The sequence below is a fragment of the Poecilia reticulata genome, chromosome 5, assembly GCF_904066995.2.
Source record: "Poecilia reticulata chromosome 5, P_reticulata-male-v2, whole genome shotgun sequence".
Taxonomy (NCBI): domain Eukaryota; kingdom Metazoa; phylum Chordata; class Actinopteri; order Cyprinodontiformes; family Poeciliidae; genus Poecilia; species Poecilia reticulata.
In genome coordinates this window covers 14,723,377-14,741,809 of record NC_088834.1, presented here as the reverse complement: position 1 = coordinate 14,741,809, position 18,433 = coordinate 14,723,377, and the positions used below count along the sequence as shown (strand labels likewise).

Here is an 18,433-nt window from a genome sequence, read left to right as displayed (position 1 = left end):
AAAGTACCACTGTAGTTCTCCAAGTTTTCCAGACGTTTATCCAAGTTTTTCCATGGATTCCATGTGGTTAGTAACTCCCATGAATATTAGTGGTCTACTCTTTTTATTTACTAAAATTACCTTTTTATCTGATATGCATATTTGTTTATTCACCCATGTGGAATTTGATAATCTAATACTCAAAAATGTAAAAACGGAGAAAATGTGTAAAGCGAGAAATACCTTTTCACGCATGAAAGCAAACCGTAGCATCTTGAAAATTAAATGTACAAGCAGAAAAGACAAATTAAGACTTTTGCACAGTGCTGACGTACAGTCTCTTCCCATGTCAAACATTTGACTTACACATATAAAGTCAAACTTTAACATTGTTAAAGATTTCTTGAAAGAAATCCCCCAGGGTGCTAAAGATACTAAGGCTTCAGTCCTTATTATCTTTTCATGCTGTGTGAATTTACTTCCCCTCCTTTCCTTGTGAGACACCTGGCTCAAAATAAACCAGATGTTTCATTTAACTGCTGGGCTTGCTGCCCAGCACAATGCCAGTTTCACCTGGACAGCCCTCCTCCCATTGGCTTCTGAACTCCAGCCCTCCCACTTCTGACCCTAGCCTCTTGCATGCTACAATCCTGTTTTTTATAGGGAAAAAGAGGGAAATGTATGAGCACCCTGTCTTCTGCTTGGCCTCTCAAGTGATGGATTTAACCATCCGTGAGTACCCTGATCATCCTCTCCCCGCTCTTTCATCCCTCTACGGCCTCCTCTTCTCCTTCAAAGATGCTGCTCCTGCCGCCATGCTTGCTTTTATCTGTGCCTTTATGTGTCGGAGTGAGTGGGGAGCACACCAGTCCAGAAATCTGTGAAGTGCCGAGCTGAATCGGTCGGGGGTCCTCTTTTAGGCACCGTCTGTTTGTGATGGAAATGAATGAGCAGTCTGGTCTGTATAGCTTCTTTCTTTTGGTTGGACGCCCATTCCTTTGACTTGAATGCATTTTTAGACTGCGTACATTGTTATCTCCTGCAGTCATTTGGTCTGATCATGTCAGTGCTTTGCCAAACAGGTAGGCTTCTTTTTTTTATTTCCTCTCTGTGGCACCAGCTATAGTGAAGGAGCGTCTGTCGACTGGGCTTTCGAATGGGGAATACGGTCCAATGTGTGGATTCAAGAGCTCCACTTTTATCTTAACTTAACTTCAATCATATCAAGTCGCTTTAAGTGTCCTGTCTGCTGTGATCACAGTACTTTTACATGTGTCCTGTCTGTTTACAGTAGTCCACGCTTTGTCTGTTTAACAAACATATTGTCACTTTTTTTAATTTTCTGTTTTCCACAGGCTTTCTGTGTTTCTGTTTTTTATATTTCTTTTTAACTGTGTGATGTCTGTCCGTCTCAGAAATCTCACTCCCTGCAGCTGAAACCACCCGAGCAGAACAACACCTCTGAGTCCCAAAGTACCGTGAAGCTAATCACAGAGATGTGCTGACTCTAAACATCTGCTTTTTTTTTTATCTTTTCTCTCCCCTTTTTTTCTTGCCGAAGTTGAGAAAGGTCAAAAGGATCAGAAGGATCCAGGTGATGCTACGTTTAGCTTATGGTTTAGCTACAATGCACACAAATACAGACACACACTCCCTTCTCTTAGACACACATTTTCATTCCACATGGACTATTTACGATTTTATCACATGAAAAACAAAAAATTCTCAATGTATTTTATTAGGATTCTATGTGATAAACCAACACAAAGAAGTTTATAATTGCGGTAGGTAATGATACATTTCTTCTTACAAATTAATTTCTGAAAAGTGTGGCACTCTTTTGTATTCAGCCCTTTTTCTCTCTGATCCCATGTGACCGGTTGCCTTAGGAGTCAGCTAGTTAGTAAATGTAGTCCAGTGGGTTGGGAATAAAGTCGTAAAGAAGTTTAAAGCAACTTTTTAGTCTTATCATCAAAAGATTGAGAGTCTTTCAAAACTGCAAATCTGGGCTGTTCATCTTTGCTAACAGGCATTTTTCAAAGACAGATATTGTTGTTTTTGGAGCAGCTGTTGACTTTCACAGCTACTTTGGAGAGTATTTTGACACAACAGCGATTTGTCAAAGTAGGAGTAAAGCTATTATTAAAGGAGGTCATGGGAACTAGAGTTGATAGGAAGGCAGTAGTTGATGGGAGAAACTAACTACAGAGGAGTCCTTGAACACAAAGAAGTTACAAGCTGCTAAAGACTTGAGAATGGCTGTAGGTTATCAATCTAGCCGAATCATAAAAATACAGCCAGTTTGAAAACAGGACAGCTTCAGAAATAATATATTCAACTCCAGCTCCAGGGGAGCCTAAAGTTGGTCTTGGAGGGCCGGCATCCTGCATGTTATAGTTCTCTTCCTAGTGGTAGTAACAACCTTTTCAGCATGTCAATGTTCTTCTTAGACCTTCTAATGAGCCATCATTTGATCCAGGTGTGTTAAACCAGGGAGGGCACTAAAACATGCAGGATGCCGGCCCTCGAGGCGCGACTTTGGGCACCATTGGTCTAGTCAAAGTCTAGATCTAAGCCCAATTTGGGAATCTGTAGCTCCAATCTGACTGAACTTGAGATCCTTTGAGAAGACAAATATGTAAACATGTTAGTGTTTTGAGTTGGTTCATCACATACCTCCCTATAAGACCGAAACATTTCTGAATGTAATGTAAATCATGTAAAATATTGTATAATGAAATAGTGAAGTACTTTATCTACAAATCATTCATCTGTAGCACATCATTCCTGTAGTACTTCACAATATGCAAACATTAGTGTGCTTACATCAGTATGCTTTTTTTTATCCAGTAAATATGGTGATTGTACTACTTTATATTTCATGTCCGAACCTTTTCAAGACACATAACCTGTTCTCATAAACTGCATCTTGGTTACAGATGCACTGATTGTAGCAAAAGTAACACATGAATATTTTGGTTTCATTCTGAGAAACCATGAAAATCAAAACATAATACACACTTTCAATAAAGGTCTTACTATATACAATCTCCAATACATTTTCTCAATGCAAATATTAAAAAAAAATTCAATACAGACTGTTTTCATATGATGTAATACTCTAGTCAAATGTGCTGGTGACTTAGAAGGAGTAGAAGATTAGCTGTTATTCTCAATATAAACAAATAAAACCTTGCTCCAGGCCTTGAGATGGTTTCATCACATCTTCAGCCCAACTACAGCAAAGTTTATCTCGCATGCTGCAGCCATTTGTACCATACTCAAGTGAGACCTACATTTAAAAATAAAACACATAAAACATCCAACCATTTGCAGATAATTATCACTTTTGTCAGTTATCTTAAAATGCCTGTGGCTCAGTAAATAGATTGGTTGCTGTTTGAGCTTTAGCTTCTCCAGCCTAAAAGCCGAAATGCCCTGGGGAAGGATACTCAGCAGTTGGCAGAAAAATACGCTGCCGTTTCTGGAATTTGGAAATACGTACAGCCCTACATTACATGTGTAGGTGTATGCATGTCGAAGAGGGAGGGATGGAGAGAGGAAAGCGCTCCTTCTGTAAAATAAGTCTAGGATCTGTATATGAGGCACATTTCTAAATTTGACTGCTAAAATGGCATGATAAAAATGATTTATATCTTTCTCTGAATTATTGATTAAAATATTTACTGACAATAAAGCAAAAAATAAAAAAATAATCTTAAATTTACCAGCTTTTTTCATGTTTCTTCTGGTGTTTTGACTGTTATATTTGATGATGAGCTCCAAGTGTTAGACACTGCAACACCTTTTGCCATCACTCTAATCTTTAGCTCCTTCCACTCTGGCTAGGCTAATCTATAACATTAATATTACTTTGAGTCAGAAGAAACATGTTGGGTAAATTAAAAACTTGCTTTAAACTTAGAGCCGCCACAGAAATAATTAGCTTTGGGTTTAACTGCATTAAACACTGACCCAAGCCAATAAGCTATTACAGCAAAACTACCTGTTTTATGTAGTTACACATTTATGTGCTTTTGATTTAAGATTTCTGTTACCATCCAGTCCCATGTTGAAATTGTACCCATTTGAGCAAACATTGTTGTGCTGTTTTATAACTCCATTTCACGACTTGTACCCGTCTTTTTTAGACGATGTTGCCAATAAAGGTACATCAGTTTCATGCCGTCTTCAAGTGTTTTGAAGATCACTGGTTGATGAGCTATGGGATACATAAAAACAAAAATAAACACAAAGAAACGTCAATTTGTTGTCCAATCTAGCACCAGCACACTGTAAAAATATTGGTTTAACAGCTCTGAAGTAACCTCATCAAGCAACTAGGAGCAGCGATTTAACTCAGCTACAGGATTTTAAATATTCATTGAAACTAGGGTTAAGAAAAATAATCCAAAGTTTCAAAATCCGACAACATTCAGCAACAATTAGAAAAGGACGATGATGCAAAATAATAAAAAGGTATAAAAGTTATTTAAAATCTTTCAGGTTTATAAAGAAATAAAAGCTATTATTTCCATGTCATTTCAGTCACAGCGACTCCAGTAATTATTTGTAATAAGCATTACGTTCCTTAGATTTCACAGATTTAGCGTAGAACGTGTTGGCCTAAAAACCCTGTTTCACTTGATGGATAACTTCTAGGAGTACTGAAACATTTTTACAGTGTGTTTATGGAGTATTTTCAAGTAAGCCGTGCGACAGCTCCTTATACAAATGGCTTATTCAAAACCTGTTCACAAAATGCATGTTTTTGATGCCACATTGCACCTCCATCTCAATGCCACTATTCTTTTGTCTGATACTCCTGCAACATAACTCTGACTATCCTGCAAACACATCAGCTTTGTTGCTCCATGTCATGCATCCCACACAGCGCCTTCCACACTTGCTGGTACCCTTGGTAAAGATGTTTTAAAAGCTCTTATTGCAGTAGCATAATCACACATTAAAATGGCAAGACATTCACTCGGAGTTGGAAAAAAAAAAGCGGTCTGAAGAAATACAAAACATTGGTGCCGCGCTAATTCACACCTCTGTTTTTAATACTTTCCTGCAAGCCCCTCCTGCTACTAAGATAGTGTCTAGTCTTCTTTTTTAAGATTTCACAAGTTTGGAGGATTCAAAGTCCATTCCTCTTTGCACAAAATCTTCAGGTCACCCTTTTTCCTGGGTCTTGCTTTATACTGTTCTCTCCTCAGCCCATGGCTCTGGACCTCTGAACAGTTTTGGTAATTCAATCTGTGTCTGGTGAACCATGTTTGCATTTGATGAGGCCATTACGCTACTAAAGACCCAATAAAATACAACAAAATACTGCTAGGTAAAATCTGCCATTTCAAATAGCACTCTAACAAGGTTCTCAAAACTTGTGGAACTGAAACAGCCCCGTAGCAACACAGATCATTCACCGTACTTAACGGAAGACATGATGATCTTTTCCAGATATTCATGACTTGTTCTCCGAGTCCCACCAGGCCCACCTTGAGTGTTTGATGCCAAAAGCTCAGTCAAGGTTTAATCTGACTCCAGCACACCATTCCAGTTAAAGTCCCAGTGGAGTTTAGTAGACACCATATACTGTAGATCACATATAATGGCTTTTGTACTGACTTCGTGACCCTGGATTGCCACTTTTTACTGTAGCAGTGCACTACAAATCTGTCTTGCAGGGAGGTTTGTCGTCTTGTACTTTCTTTTAAAGGCTACCAAGTACAGAAAAGCTGCTTTTTAAAATGACATATTATCTTGTCCTTCTTGTCTTGATGAGGAGCTAGGACAAATGGGATTTGTGCCATATTTGTAAAACAGAAAACGGGAAGTTTCATAGTGATCAAATAAAAAAAGTGTAAAACATATTTTTAAGTATTAATTTTATAAGAACTGTCTGGGTATCAATACGTATTGCACTGGTTATCTTCATAAAAAAAACATTTTTCCCTCAAACAAACTTGCAACATGTGAAAGTAATATTTTTTTTTATCCAAGTTTAGTGTGAGATTATGCTGCTTTATCACAATATAAAAGGCTTTTCACACATCTTCACCAGGGGAGACAATAGGGGTTTAGGGTGCTGTAAAATGGAAAAATCTTATACATTACTTGCTTTAAGGGATATAAGTGGGTAAACATCACAGTGTAAACACTGTGTTTATGCTTTTTTGCTAAATTGAATAAAATAAAGGGAAGAAAATTATTCCATATAGTCATAAAACCCCCCTTGGAATGCTTCTCTTTGCTTGACTAACCGCTCATCCCTCACCCTCATCCTTTTGTCTCAGAAAACGCAGGCCGCTTAGTCACGCCTGCCAAAAAGCTGGAGGAAACAATTCGCCTGGCGGAGTTAGTCATAGAGGTCCTCCAGCAGAACCAGGAACACCATGCGGAGGTGAGTGAGAACCCTCTCCTCCTCCTCTCCCCAAAGCACTTCCCCCTCTTTACTCCTCACTCTTATCCCACTCGTCCCACTTCAGAGAGTTAGTGTCATAATAGTCAGCCAGCTATAAATAAAGCTGCTTTCATCTATGGGTAGCAAAAAAAAAAAAGAAGAAATCCTGCATGAATTTAATAGAGAAAAGCTTTAATTAGCATTGAACAGAATAAGACTAAAAAGAATCATAGCTTAACTTTAGATGTACTGTAGATTAGACAGACTTAAAGATATATTTTGCTGCTCAGAGGTGATAAAAAAAAAATATATATATATATGTATATATATATATATTTTTTTTTATTTATTTTTTTGCTTTTGTATATATGCCAGTTATAGTGCTCTAGCTGTTTACGGTATCTTTTTAAAGAAAAAACTATCATTATTAATACTAAGCATCTTTTTATCCAAAGAAGTATTAAGTAAAAATAAATTATACTTTTTGTTTGAGATTTTTACTTGTTTAGACTCCTAAAATCATTTAAATTAATGGCTCTCAAACTGTGATGCAGCCTAATTTGCGGATAAAAAATGTTTACAAATCTTTTATCAAGCTTTTTGTTTATCAATTTTTCTTCAAAAATACTTTTTTAGATTTGATCTCTTTATGTTCCAGGTGTTCAGAAATATTTGTTACCTTTTGTATTTTTGGTGTTGTGGATTTAGTCTACCAATATTATGCTGTGAGGATTTAAAATAAATAAATAAATATATTTAATAAATGAGTACTTCTGAGAACAAACTGAAACTTGTGGGCCCATCTTACCAGCTGATGGCTGTAGAATGATAAATTGTTGCATTTGAGTTGCACATGCTTTGTCCATGTTCATCATAAACACTGATTATTATTCCACAAATTATATACAATAAGGATGAGCATAATAGTTTGTCTCTACTAGAGGTAGTTTTAATCCGACAAGCAAAAATAGTTGAAAAATACACAGTTAGTTAAAAATTGCAGTATTTCTCAATGTAATCTTTAAGTAGAAGATAAATATTACTGCTTTAAAACACTGAATGAGCTTTATTATTGTTCAACTTTTTCTTCTAAAATACTCTGCTAGAGAACAACATGACTATGTGTAGCTGTGTAGATCTGCAGGTGATCCAGTATGGTCTTAGAATATGCAGATAAAGCAGATTTATTGTATCTCTCTGAATATGCTTGACAGGCGGCAGTCACAAGTTCTGGAGATCAATCGGTACAGTATTTATATTTCTTTCTCCTCTTCAGTCCCCATCACAACCCCCTTGTATGGCATGAGCCACTATGGCAAGAGGCACATTTCAGGCAGAGATTGAACTCTTAGCTGCTGTAGCTCTGGGTGGGTTTTAAGTCAAAGATATGAGAGCAAGCTTGTATAAAAATCTAAAAACTAGAAGCACATTAGCTTTCACAACATGATTGTGATCATTAAGCATGCTCATCAGGCCATAAAGAGGTTTCCTTTTTCTCCAAGCATGCCGAACCAGAAAATTTCCCAAAGTATGCTCCATATGAACCTTTGAAGTTTGATCCACCGTGAACATTTGTTCCTTCTCCATCTGACAATTGATTTCACAGTCCGCACTTGTTCAAGCATTTCTTTTCCAGCTTCTCCTCCTCCTCCATCCCTTTCTGCTATCTGTTCTTAACACATAAACCCTTTTCAAACAAATGACTCAAAGTACATTATTGTTCTGTACATCTTCCTGTGTTTTTACTGTCTAATGATTGGTGACTGTCCGAGCAGGGAAAAGAGGTATGTAGCCAAGCTGAATGAGAACCCCTCCCCCATAATGCTCTGTGCATGTCAAAGCAGATGATTCCACATATCGTACCCCCTCAGCATCAGTACACCCCCCCTCTGGACTGGTCCTTTAACACTGTTTGACTGATACAGGATTGCAGTCTTTGTGCCTGAACTCTCATTATGACACAGACTTCTCAGAGTCCTGTTTGCGTCTCTCAACCACTATCAAAGGCTGGAGGCTACACTACCTTTCAGCGTTTTCCTGTCCCTAACCTGACAAAAAATTTGACCGTCCTCTCATTCAACTTTCATGAGAGTATTTTTCCTTGACTGTGGTGGAGAAAGGCTTGTTTGCTGCCTTTTTTATTTTATTTCTAACAATAGAGCTTTCATGCTTTTTTTTAATTCTAGGAATGGGCAGGTAAGTTGGTGGGTAAGTGGGTTTGTCTGCCATTGTTATTCCAGGTGGTAATTTTACCTTCACGGCTAGAGGTTAAAAGTAAAAGCATGCAGAACAATTTGAAAGGATTAAGCTTCTGAATTTGGCAACATGTTATCCTGAATGATAAGCAAATAAACCAAGACTGCCAGCTAAGCAACTACTGTCAAAGGGTGAGGAGATTCTGACCGTGCCAGAAAATTGTCATCTGAATCTCAAAGACTTTACTTAACTAATTGGAAAAGCCATTCTTCAAGTGGAGACATGCTGTGGGCTGCAGTCTTTGGTGTGCCTATATATAAAGATGTGCATGAGTCACATTCACATCTAGTGGGTTGTGAGATTGTTGCTGATGTGAATGGTGGACCCCCTCATTTTCTTAGCTTCGGAGAAAAGCATGCAGGGAGATCCACTTTTGCATGAGAAACACACTTTTGTCTTTGATGCATCGAAATCGTGCTGAAGATAAGGCGCATACAGTCCTTTGCACAGGTAGTCATACCTGTTGAACATTGTGACATTTTGCCACATTAAAACCACAAACTTAATTTATTTTACTGTCACTCTGTGAAAGATCCAGAAAAAGTTGGACATGACTGTGAAGTGCAGGGGAAAGGATACATGGTTCTCTAATGTTTTCACTACTAATCTGAAAGGGCATCCATTTGCATTCAGAGCCATTTTACTATGATACAACAACAACAACAAAAAATCAGTGTAACAAATTGTATTCAGAAGTTACCTCAATACTGAGTAAATACTGGCTCGATGCAATTGTCAGGGATAAACTTGTATACACCAGGATTAGATTATAAAACAGTATCCTTAGCTTTTAACGTTACAAAGCACTGTTTAGGGCACTTCTGCTAACCTATCAAGCCATGGTCATCTGCATATGCTTACAGGCTGGGCAAGAGTAGCATGAATCAGAAAGCAGGCAAGAGTGGTAACTCTGGTGAAACTATAGACAGCTGTTGTTTATGTGCAATATTCTATCAATCAGTCAAGTTAATTTGCATAGCACTTCAGCAACAAGGCAGTTGAAAGTGCTTCATATTATAAAAACTCCAAAATGCAAAGTCATAGAAAAAACACGAGGTTGTGTTTTTGCTTGAGGTTGCAGAATAACATGCAACCTCCAGCTGTTTACAAATCTTGTTTTGATTAAGTGGCAAGAAGAAAGTCACTCTTGACAGAAAGCCATTTTGCTTCAGGTTAAGTGTTACAATGCCCCAGATAAAGTCCAGACCTAACTCCAGGTAAAGAATATGTTGCCAAGTTTGAAAAATAGCTCTTTGTTGATCTGCCTGCGATTGAGTTATTTTGTGAAGGAGAATGAGGGGAAATGTCAATCTGTCAAGACCCTAAAAGACTTACAGGCTCTATACCCAAATCTGTTCATAGCTTTATATAAAGCAAATGTTACACAGCATGTGTCTCTTTCCTCCCACTAATCGGGTTTGTACTACTTTGTGAATGGCGATTTTGAAAAATATTGATAAGTGTGAGGTTATAATATGACAAAATATGTTCAACTGGCGTTTATACTTTTGCAAAGCACTGTTCATGCAACACAACTTTGCAAATCAGTCAAAGTTAAGTTGGAGTTACTCATGCAATATTTAATGACAAGCATTCTCAATATACCACACATAAACCAACAGATTGAATGAGGGTTTAATAAGCAAGGTCAAGTTTTGTATGTTCACCTTCAAAAATGAGACAATAAATATCTGAGGAAGCTTAAACATCTTTGGAAGACACCAATATGTTTTCATGCAGTAAGGTGTAAAATAAATGACACCAACCTAGCTGCATACTGTTATTAGCACCTATTAAGACTTAAAACACAGAGCTGGTTAAGACTAGAATAGAATGAAACCACTTATTTTAAAATATTTCTTCTCTTTAAGAGTACACATTGTTTGTTGTATTTAACTTTATATTGTTAGCCATTCAGTTAGAGATAATATTTTAGTCAATACTTGCAATACCTGCTGGTAACATTGCGTATAAAACGTAAGCTACTTTTGGCTAACATGTTTCTAGTTGCTTATTTGCTAATACCAGAACATTGGCATAAGTGAAAATAAGACTTGATCATAATTAACAATGTTTGCTGTTGATAGAATCACAGCTATGCAAGGGTCTTTGCTGATATTGAGATAAAAGTTGTGTTTTTCTTTTCCATGTTCGATTAAGTACAAAAATAGGTAATCTACACATTTCCAAATTTGCTTGAAAGCCTCAAACCAATCCACTTTGGGTCTAATTCAGAAATAAAAACAATGTGCACCAAGTGGCACCTTTAAATTTTCACCTAAAATATTTCAGTAGAGTATAGAACTATTTTAAAGGTCTGCATCGTATTTAACACATTGTTTAGTTATTTTTGAGAGAACAAGTGGACACTTTATTTAAGAATTGACTTCTAATATTAATTTCAATGGTAAAACAATTGTCCATTTAGTTAAACACTTTTCTCTTAACTTTTACTAGATGACTAAACAGAAACACGATTTGAATCGCTTCCAGATTTCAGTATGTTCCTTTAAGCTCAACAAAAGTCCAGTAAAAGCTGGAGAAGTGAGCTGAGCTGACGGTGAGCAACCATGTTATGCCGAGCAAACCAGCTGCTGGATTTAGTTTCACATTTGAAGAAGAGAGATGAAAGAAGTGTCAGGTCTAAGCAAGAAAGCTCAGTGAAGTCCCAATAATGTCAAGTTTAATCAGAGAATACAAATATATTTTAACACACCTCTGGTGTTTTCACTTGAGAACCTTTGTTCCTCCTCCTTTAGCTCGTCTAAAGGCCGTTTTCACCATGTTTCTCATCCTTCTGCTGTGTCTCTAGGCATTTGCATGGTGGACAGACCTTATGGTGGAGCACGCCGAAAACTTCCTGGCCCTCTATGGCATCGACATGGATGCTGCCCTGGAGATCCAGTCACCTGAGAGCTGGGACAGCTTTCCTCTTTTCCAACTCCTCAATGATTTCCTGCGGACAGACTGTGAGCTCCAGCCTTGGCTCGTTTATCTTTGGACACTTTTATCTAAATTGAAGGTCCTAATATTCCCATGTCGCATCTTATTTCCCCCGTCTTAGATTATCTGTGCAATGGAAAGTTCCACAAACACCTCCAGGATCTGTATGCTCCTCTGGTGGTTAGATATGTGGATCTGATGGAGTCCTCCATCGCACAGTCTATCCATAAGGGCTTTGAGAGGGAGTCCTGGGAGCCTGTTAAGTAAGGAGCCTGTGTCTTTATTGCAAGGCTGTAGGATGCTTGCACATGCAACGCTTTTATATTCAGACAACAGAATGACCGTGTGGAGGCTGAAAAATCTCAAAGAGCAGCTATAACGTTCCCTCTGACTTCCTTTAGGTTCACTGTTAAAGAATGAGCCAAGAGTGGGCTGAAAAACCTATTTTTTTCTTTGAAAGAAATAGGTTATTTATTTCTGGAAGTAGTCTTTGATTAATGCATGTGCCATTAGTCTTTTTTTTTCTCTTTCTTTTCAAGCACATTGGGATCAGAACAACATGTAATATTTTTGTTTTGTCTGTTAACTAATCTTCATAATATGTGCTTTTTCAGTCTGTTTTATCTCTGTTATAATTTATTTGCTGTGGCTTAAACATGTTAAATGTTGCATTTTATCGCTTTTCGCCAAATATTATTAAATAAGATATTTTTACTTTTCCTTTCTTTTCCTTACTTTTCCTTGCTTTTACTACATCACATATTTGTGTCCAGCTCTCTTGACTCATGGGTATTTCCGTATATTGTCTCTTTGATATTAGTTTATGCGTTCTACTGTATGTTTCTTCCTTCTCCTATTTTCAGATTTTACTTTTATGATGAGTGTTACATGGCTTTTTACAGCTCCCACACCACTGTTATGGATTCTTTTTTTTGTTTCTTTTTGTCTGTCTTTTCTGCAGGAGTTTAACAAGTAATCTGCCCAATGTGAATCTACCAAATGTGAACCTCCAAATTCCCAAAGTACCAAATCTGCCAGTGCCAGTAGCAGGACTATCAGTTAACCTTCCACAAATGCCTAGCTTTTCAACCCCGTCATGGATGGCTGCTATATATGACTCTGAGTGTGTATTCAACTAGTTCACTCTAGATTCGTAGAGCAAGCAGAGAGCAACTTGGTATGAAGATGACTTCTTTTTTTTTTTTTTCTCGATTATATTTCAGTATGCATCTAATTCACAAAATGAAAAGTTAAACCTGTTTTCCTTGATGTCAGTTCTTTTCGATAAAGTTCATGTTCATGCCAAGGTACCTCTGAGTTAGAGTAGATGGGATTCTGCTTCCTGAAATGAGAGGCCGCAAGGCTCTCATTTGCCTCGACATGCATGCTGCTGAGCTGAGGTGTGGAGATAAAGACGAAAACATAAAGAAACATGTAGATGTGCAGCACCGTCCACATTTACTTAAGATTAATTAGGCCTTAAAAGAAAATGATCTTTTATTGCAGTTGCACATGCTGAGTCTGAGCTCATTTAATTAGTGGGGGCAAAGTATTTCTATACGAGTTGCATTTTTTACATTAAGTAATATATACCATAGTTATTGATAATGACACTGCACAATTGCTTTGTGCCAAAAAAGGAAGGTGCTTACTCTAAACCTATAATGTTTTATGAAGCTGGAGCATACAGAAGGATATTTGACCATTCATCAATAGATGAAAAGATTCCCTCTTATAGTGTCTTCATTCAGCTCATTCCAAAGGTGTTTTATGTTTGCAGAGATAAAAAAAAAAGAGAATAAGTTTGTAGAGATAAAACAAGTATTTATTTATTTTTTATCTGGTGAACCTATTCTGTGTTGATTTGCACGTGTTACGAATAATTATCCTGTTGAAAGCCCCAGTGATGAGTCATTTTCAGTACTCTGGCAGAGACCACAATATATTTTTTAAATGTCCTGGAGCTTTCCAGCAACCCTTATTTTCCACTGTTTGTTGCCAGACAGTTCAAACTCATCTAATCTAAGCACATATTTCATGTGTAACGCTAGCATAAAATCTTTCATTTTTAAGTTTGTGGTGAAAGAATAGAAACTCACTTTTTTCATTTTTGACACATTACTGTCATCAAGCCAGACTTCAGATTTTTTGTTGTTTTTTTTGTTTTACCTTTCTAACAATCCTCTTTGCATGGTGGACAGATAAACTCAGTATTGTGGAAAGATGAACTGTTTGGATTGTTTGTTACTTTTGAAATATTTATTTTGTTAAGCAAAACAAAATAGCTGTTTCCTTGTGGGGGATTTTTTTTTTCACTAATCACTGAGTAAATAGGCCCAAATCAGAGGTTGGACCTTTCTACATTTATCAGCTGCAACAAAAGATTATTTTTTTTAAGGTTATGTTTCTTTATAGATCTTTAGCAATGTGTCTATATGTGGAGGATGCTGTAAATTCAGGATTTACAATGAGTGCAGAATCAAAAATACCAAAGACAATAAGTCTAAATCTCCACTCTACAAATAACATTTTTTCTCTATGACATCCACAGACATTCCCCCATAAAGACTGCTACAACATGGCTCATGGGCTGCTATGTAAAAATTTAACTGGTGCACAATTCATAAAACGAAAGGGTGTATTTAATTTAAAAAAGTAAAAGTACTATCCACTGCAGCCAATTAAGACAGGTTGTAGCAAAAACAGGGGCTCATCTGGGATGCAGAGGAACATAACAGCAATGCTCAGCAACATGCCATAGGTCCATCTCTGACCTTTACCACCTGCTAGTGGTCTGATTGGGACGAAGCGACAAGAGCCATCGATTGGAGATGATATAGCAGAGAGGCTCTGAGCCAAGAGTTCAAACCTCTCCGTTTTATCACATTTCCCTCTCGCCTCAAAACATTTCCTGATTCCCAATCAGCTCTGCTCCAGAACAGAAAGGTCTGCATGGTTTGTTTCGGGGGCATCAATAGTCCAGGGTAATGGATGTTGAGAGAGGGCCTCTGATAAGTACATCATCAGTTTTTTGTTTTTTTTTTTCTGAACATTTTCTTGCCCTCTCTCACATCTACATTTCCCTTCCTCTATGTCTTACAGTGTTAACAGCGGCTGTATCTGCAGTGATTTTACCTGCATGTTACCTCTTCATATATCAATCAATAATCATGCTCTGCAGCGTGGTTATTGATTTGTTGCCGTAAACCCTACCCACACCTTTTCACCCATACACTGACTGTCCAAACACATCTGAGCCAGCAGAAGGTGACGTAGACGTCTGGATGGAGCAGTCGGTGTATGGTGAGAGTAAAATCTTTGGATGTACAGGAACAGCATCCTCCTCTGCACCTGCCACAACAAATCCCCTTCCGCTTGTCAGTTTTAGAGCCGCTTGCCGCAGCAGCGCGTCCTTTACCTTCTGACCGATGTGTGTTTGGCTTGATGGCAGTAACGGCTCCGGGACATCAGAGGATCTCTTCTGGAAGCTGGACGCCCTTCAGACTTTCATCAGAGACTTGCACTGGCCGGAGGAGGAGTTTGCCAAACACCTTGAGAACCGCATCAGGCTCATGTCGAGCAACATGATAGAGAACTGCGTCAAGAGGTACGAAGACTTGCAGTGCTTTATAGAAATTGGCTTTTTTTTTTTATTATTTAACAGCAAAAGTGAGAGTTTTATTGGGATTTAATGGGATAGAACAACATAAAAGTTCACAACTATGAAGTGAAACCAAAAGTTATGCATAATTTCTGGGCATTTTTTGAACATTTTTATTTGATCTCCCTTTCCAAAGATTGTGTAAAATCAACTTTTTCTGTAGCGTTGCTCTTTGCAAATTAGCTCTAATGATGATTTTCCCTCATCTTAGATAATCCCATGAGACACCATGTTTTGATTGAGTAACAGTTTAATTGAGGTTTGGTTAAAAAAACCTCAGTTATTTCAGTGTCAAACAAGTTGTCACTGAAATATGCCAAGAGCTAAAGCCGCAGGAGTTCTCCAAGGGTTGCACTACTTCCTATGTTCCTTCTGCCACGTCTGAAGTTATAATCTGACGCAGACAGAAAAAGTCAAATGTCACCAAGGGAAACACACAAACATGAAGGATGATGACACAAAAGCATAGAAAATGAAGAAATACAGGAAATCCCACAGTAAGAATCACTAAAGTTCAGACAGATTGGCTGGAGAGCACCTGTGAATAGCAATTCCCTCGTCTTGTCATAGATACTTATTCATATTGAGGTCTGGACTTTGACTGGGCCATTCTGACACATTAATATGCTTTGCTCTAAGCAATTCAGTTGTAACTCTTATTGTACATTTGTGGTCACATAAAATCAAAATAAAATACTTAAAATAGAAGTTTGTGGTTGTAATGTGACAGAATGGAAAAGTGCTAAAGGGATTTGAACATGTTTGCAAGTGCATTATCTTGTGCTTGCATTTCAGGACCAGGATGGCATTTGAGTCCAAGCTGACAAAGAGCAGTAAGTCCACAGACTTCCGTATTTCTCCATCTTTATGCACCATGTTCAATGTGATGGTGGACGCCAAGGACCAATCAGCCAAACTATGTGCCATGGAGTTGGGCCAAGAGGTAAAACCTCCCACTGATGTATTCATGAGATGTTGAAGAGTCATGTTCTATGTTCTATGTCCACTTTTATTAACTTTTTTTTTAATTATTTGTATTTTATTTTATGTAGAAACAGTTACACTCCCAGATAGACGAATTGATTGAGGAGAGTGTGAAGGACATGATCCAACTTCTGGTTGCAAAGGTACAAAATGTATTTATTATTTTATAAAACAATGTTAACATATATAAAAACTAAGAAAATTAAAAATATATATATATGAAAGATTTGCTTTTAAATCTTCTCTTTTCTTTGTCAGTTTGTCGCTATATTAGAGGGAGTGTTGGCTAAAATTTCCAGATACGATGAAGGAACTCTCTTTTCGTCTTTCCTGTCTTTCACGGTGAGATGAGGTTTCAACACTTCAAGCTGTTTTACTCCTCACAAAGAATAACATTAAAAATTGATTGTATTTTGCAAGATTAAAACACCACATATTACATGCAAGAAGTTACGTCCAACATGTAGTCAAACTATTTCCTGCTCTGAAGTGTAAAGCACAACAAAAAATATGAGTTTTTTTTTTTTATGTTGTTTTTAAACTGGATACATCAAACATGATGTGGGAAAATCAAGTAGCGAACCAAGTCAGGAAATTATTTCACAAGTAATAAAGCCACCATAGAAGTAAGTTAAAAGCTGTTCAGTTGAATTTAGATTATTTGGACCCCACAAGCTTTTATGAGTATTTCTTTTTCTGTGGTTTTGGGAACTGACGGTCTGACGGCAAGAGAGAAAGCAGAGAAACCGCAACACAAAGCTAAGAAAAACTAGAAGGAAAGAGACTGTTTAGCAAAACTACTTGGGAAGTATTTGTTTGGGAAAATGCACAAAGTGCATGTAGGAAAGAGACATATCTAAAAATAAACGCAGTGGTTAAAGTATTTTTGATTGGGGGAAAAAATGTATGCAAACAAATTATACACAAGTCTATTTTTTTGCAGTAGCCCTGGCAGCAATTTCAAACAAGAATAAAGACATACCTAGACAGAAATACTGAACTAGTAGTACTTTCTGCAGGAAAGATAAAAAAAAATCACACAACTCCTCCTCTTAGTTTTGTCAATTGAAGAAACTGACTCTGTCATCAAATGCTAACTTCTTGAAAAAGCCCACAGGTGTTTTCATTTACATAAATGAGGCCAAGTGCAAATTTTCAGCAAATTATCCAACACTTACAATAAGATTTGTTGTCTTTTGCGCCTTTGGACGTGTAAAATATTTGTAGGATCTCTGGTATTTGTTGTTGGAGATCGGCGGGTTTGTTAAAACTATGCTCATAGCTCTCAAGCTAGTGCAACACAAATGGCAATGCCAACATTCTCGAGTAGTATCTGACAGATTTTGTTCTTATTTCAGGTGAAAGCTGCCTCAAAATATGTGGATGTACCTGTAAGTTCAGTAGCATCACCGTTTTATGTTCATGACTTTATGTTGTTGCTGTCTCTCTGAAAACCGTCCAGTGGCACCCGTTGTGTTCCAGTGTGGAGTCATCTGCTGAGTCATGACAGTGCTGTGCCTCTGTTTTCACAGAAACCTGGGATGGACGTGGCAGATGGCTACGTGACCTTTATGCGCCACTCTCAGGACATGCTCCGTGAAAAGGTCAATGAGGAGGTGTATATAGAAAGGTTATTTGATGTAAGTAAGATGCCGTCTCCTCCTCTCAGTAAAAGGGAGGGACCTACCAAAATGTGGCAAAACAACAGGGCAGAGAGGGATAAGTCCCATTTTGAGACCAGGAAGTGTGCTTCAGCCTGGTGGAAGAGGCTTTTCTGATCTTCTCTACCTCTCTTCTCTCTACTTCTCTCTCTCTTTTTCTGTCTCTTTTCTCTGTAAATCACAGCTGCCCTCTGCATTCTGATGTGCATTGCCGCAGTGCTTTTGGGCCTTTGTGTATTAAAAAAACAACAACTTTACTTACAAAGAGTCCATAAAAGCATCGTCTAAAAAAGGATTATCTGAAGCAGTGCTCTCTGTGGGAAAAAAAAAAAAACGAACTCTCTTTAGTGCACTAATGCCAGGACACCATCTAATAGATATGATTTTCTTTCACTCCAACACTCCCAGGTTTCAAACTTTATGGCATTAATTATATTAGGTGACACTGCAGGGTGTCTCACATAATGGTGGCCAATTCAGAGGCTAACATATCTGATGGCCTTTATCTGTCAGAGCAATGGTTCCCAACCCGAGGCTCCAAAT

The 18,433-nt window shown here is 37.7% G+C and overlaps 1 protein-coding gene across 15 annotated transcripts in view; it reads left to right on the top strand.

Annotated features, from left to right (window-relative positions):
- The window catches only part of cadpsb (Ca2+-dependent activator protein for secretion b), a 90,598-nt gene that overhangs the window by 59,234 nt on the left and 12,931 nt on the right, over positions 1-18,433 (top strand). For 2 of the 15 annotated variants that reach the window (XM_017304697.2, XM_081607087.1), the window contains 12 exons: positions 643-711; positions 6,279-6,385; positions 7,600-7,629; positions 11,454-11,610; positions 11,706-11,847; positions 12,546-12,707; positions 15,036-15,191; positions 16,041-16,188; positions 16,298-16,372; positions 16,488-16,571; positions 17,588-17,620; positions 17,762-17,869. In XM_017304697.2, the coding sequence (XP_017160186.1) occupies positions 643-711; positions 6,279-6,385; positions 7,600-7,629; positions 11,454-11,610; positions 11,706-11,847; positions 12,546-12,707; positions 15,036-15,191; positions 16,041-16,188; positions 16,298-16,372; positions 16,488-16,571; positions 17,588-17,620; positions 17,762-17,869 (1,271 nt within the window). Of the gene's footprint in view, positions 1-642; positions 712-1,540; positions 1,574-6,278; positions 6,386-7,599; positions 7,630-11,453; positions 11,611-11,705; positions 11,848-12,545; positions 12,708-15,035; positions 15,192-16,040; positions 16,189-16,297; positions 16,373-16,487; positions 16,572-17,587; positions 17,621-17,761; positions 17,870-18,433 lie in introns of all 15 variants that reach the window. The other 13 variants (XM_017304699.2, XM_017304700.2, XM_081607094.1 and 10 more) reach the window with 9 other exon arrangements.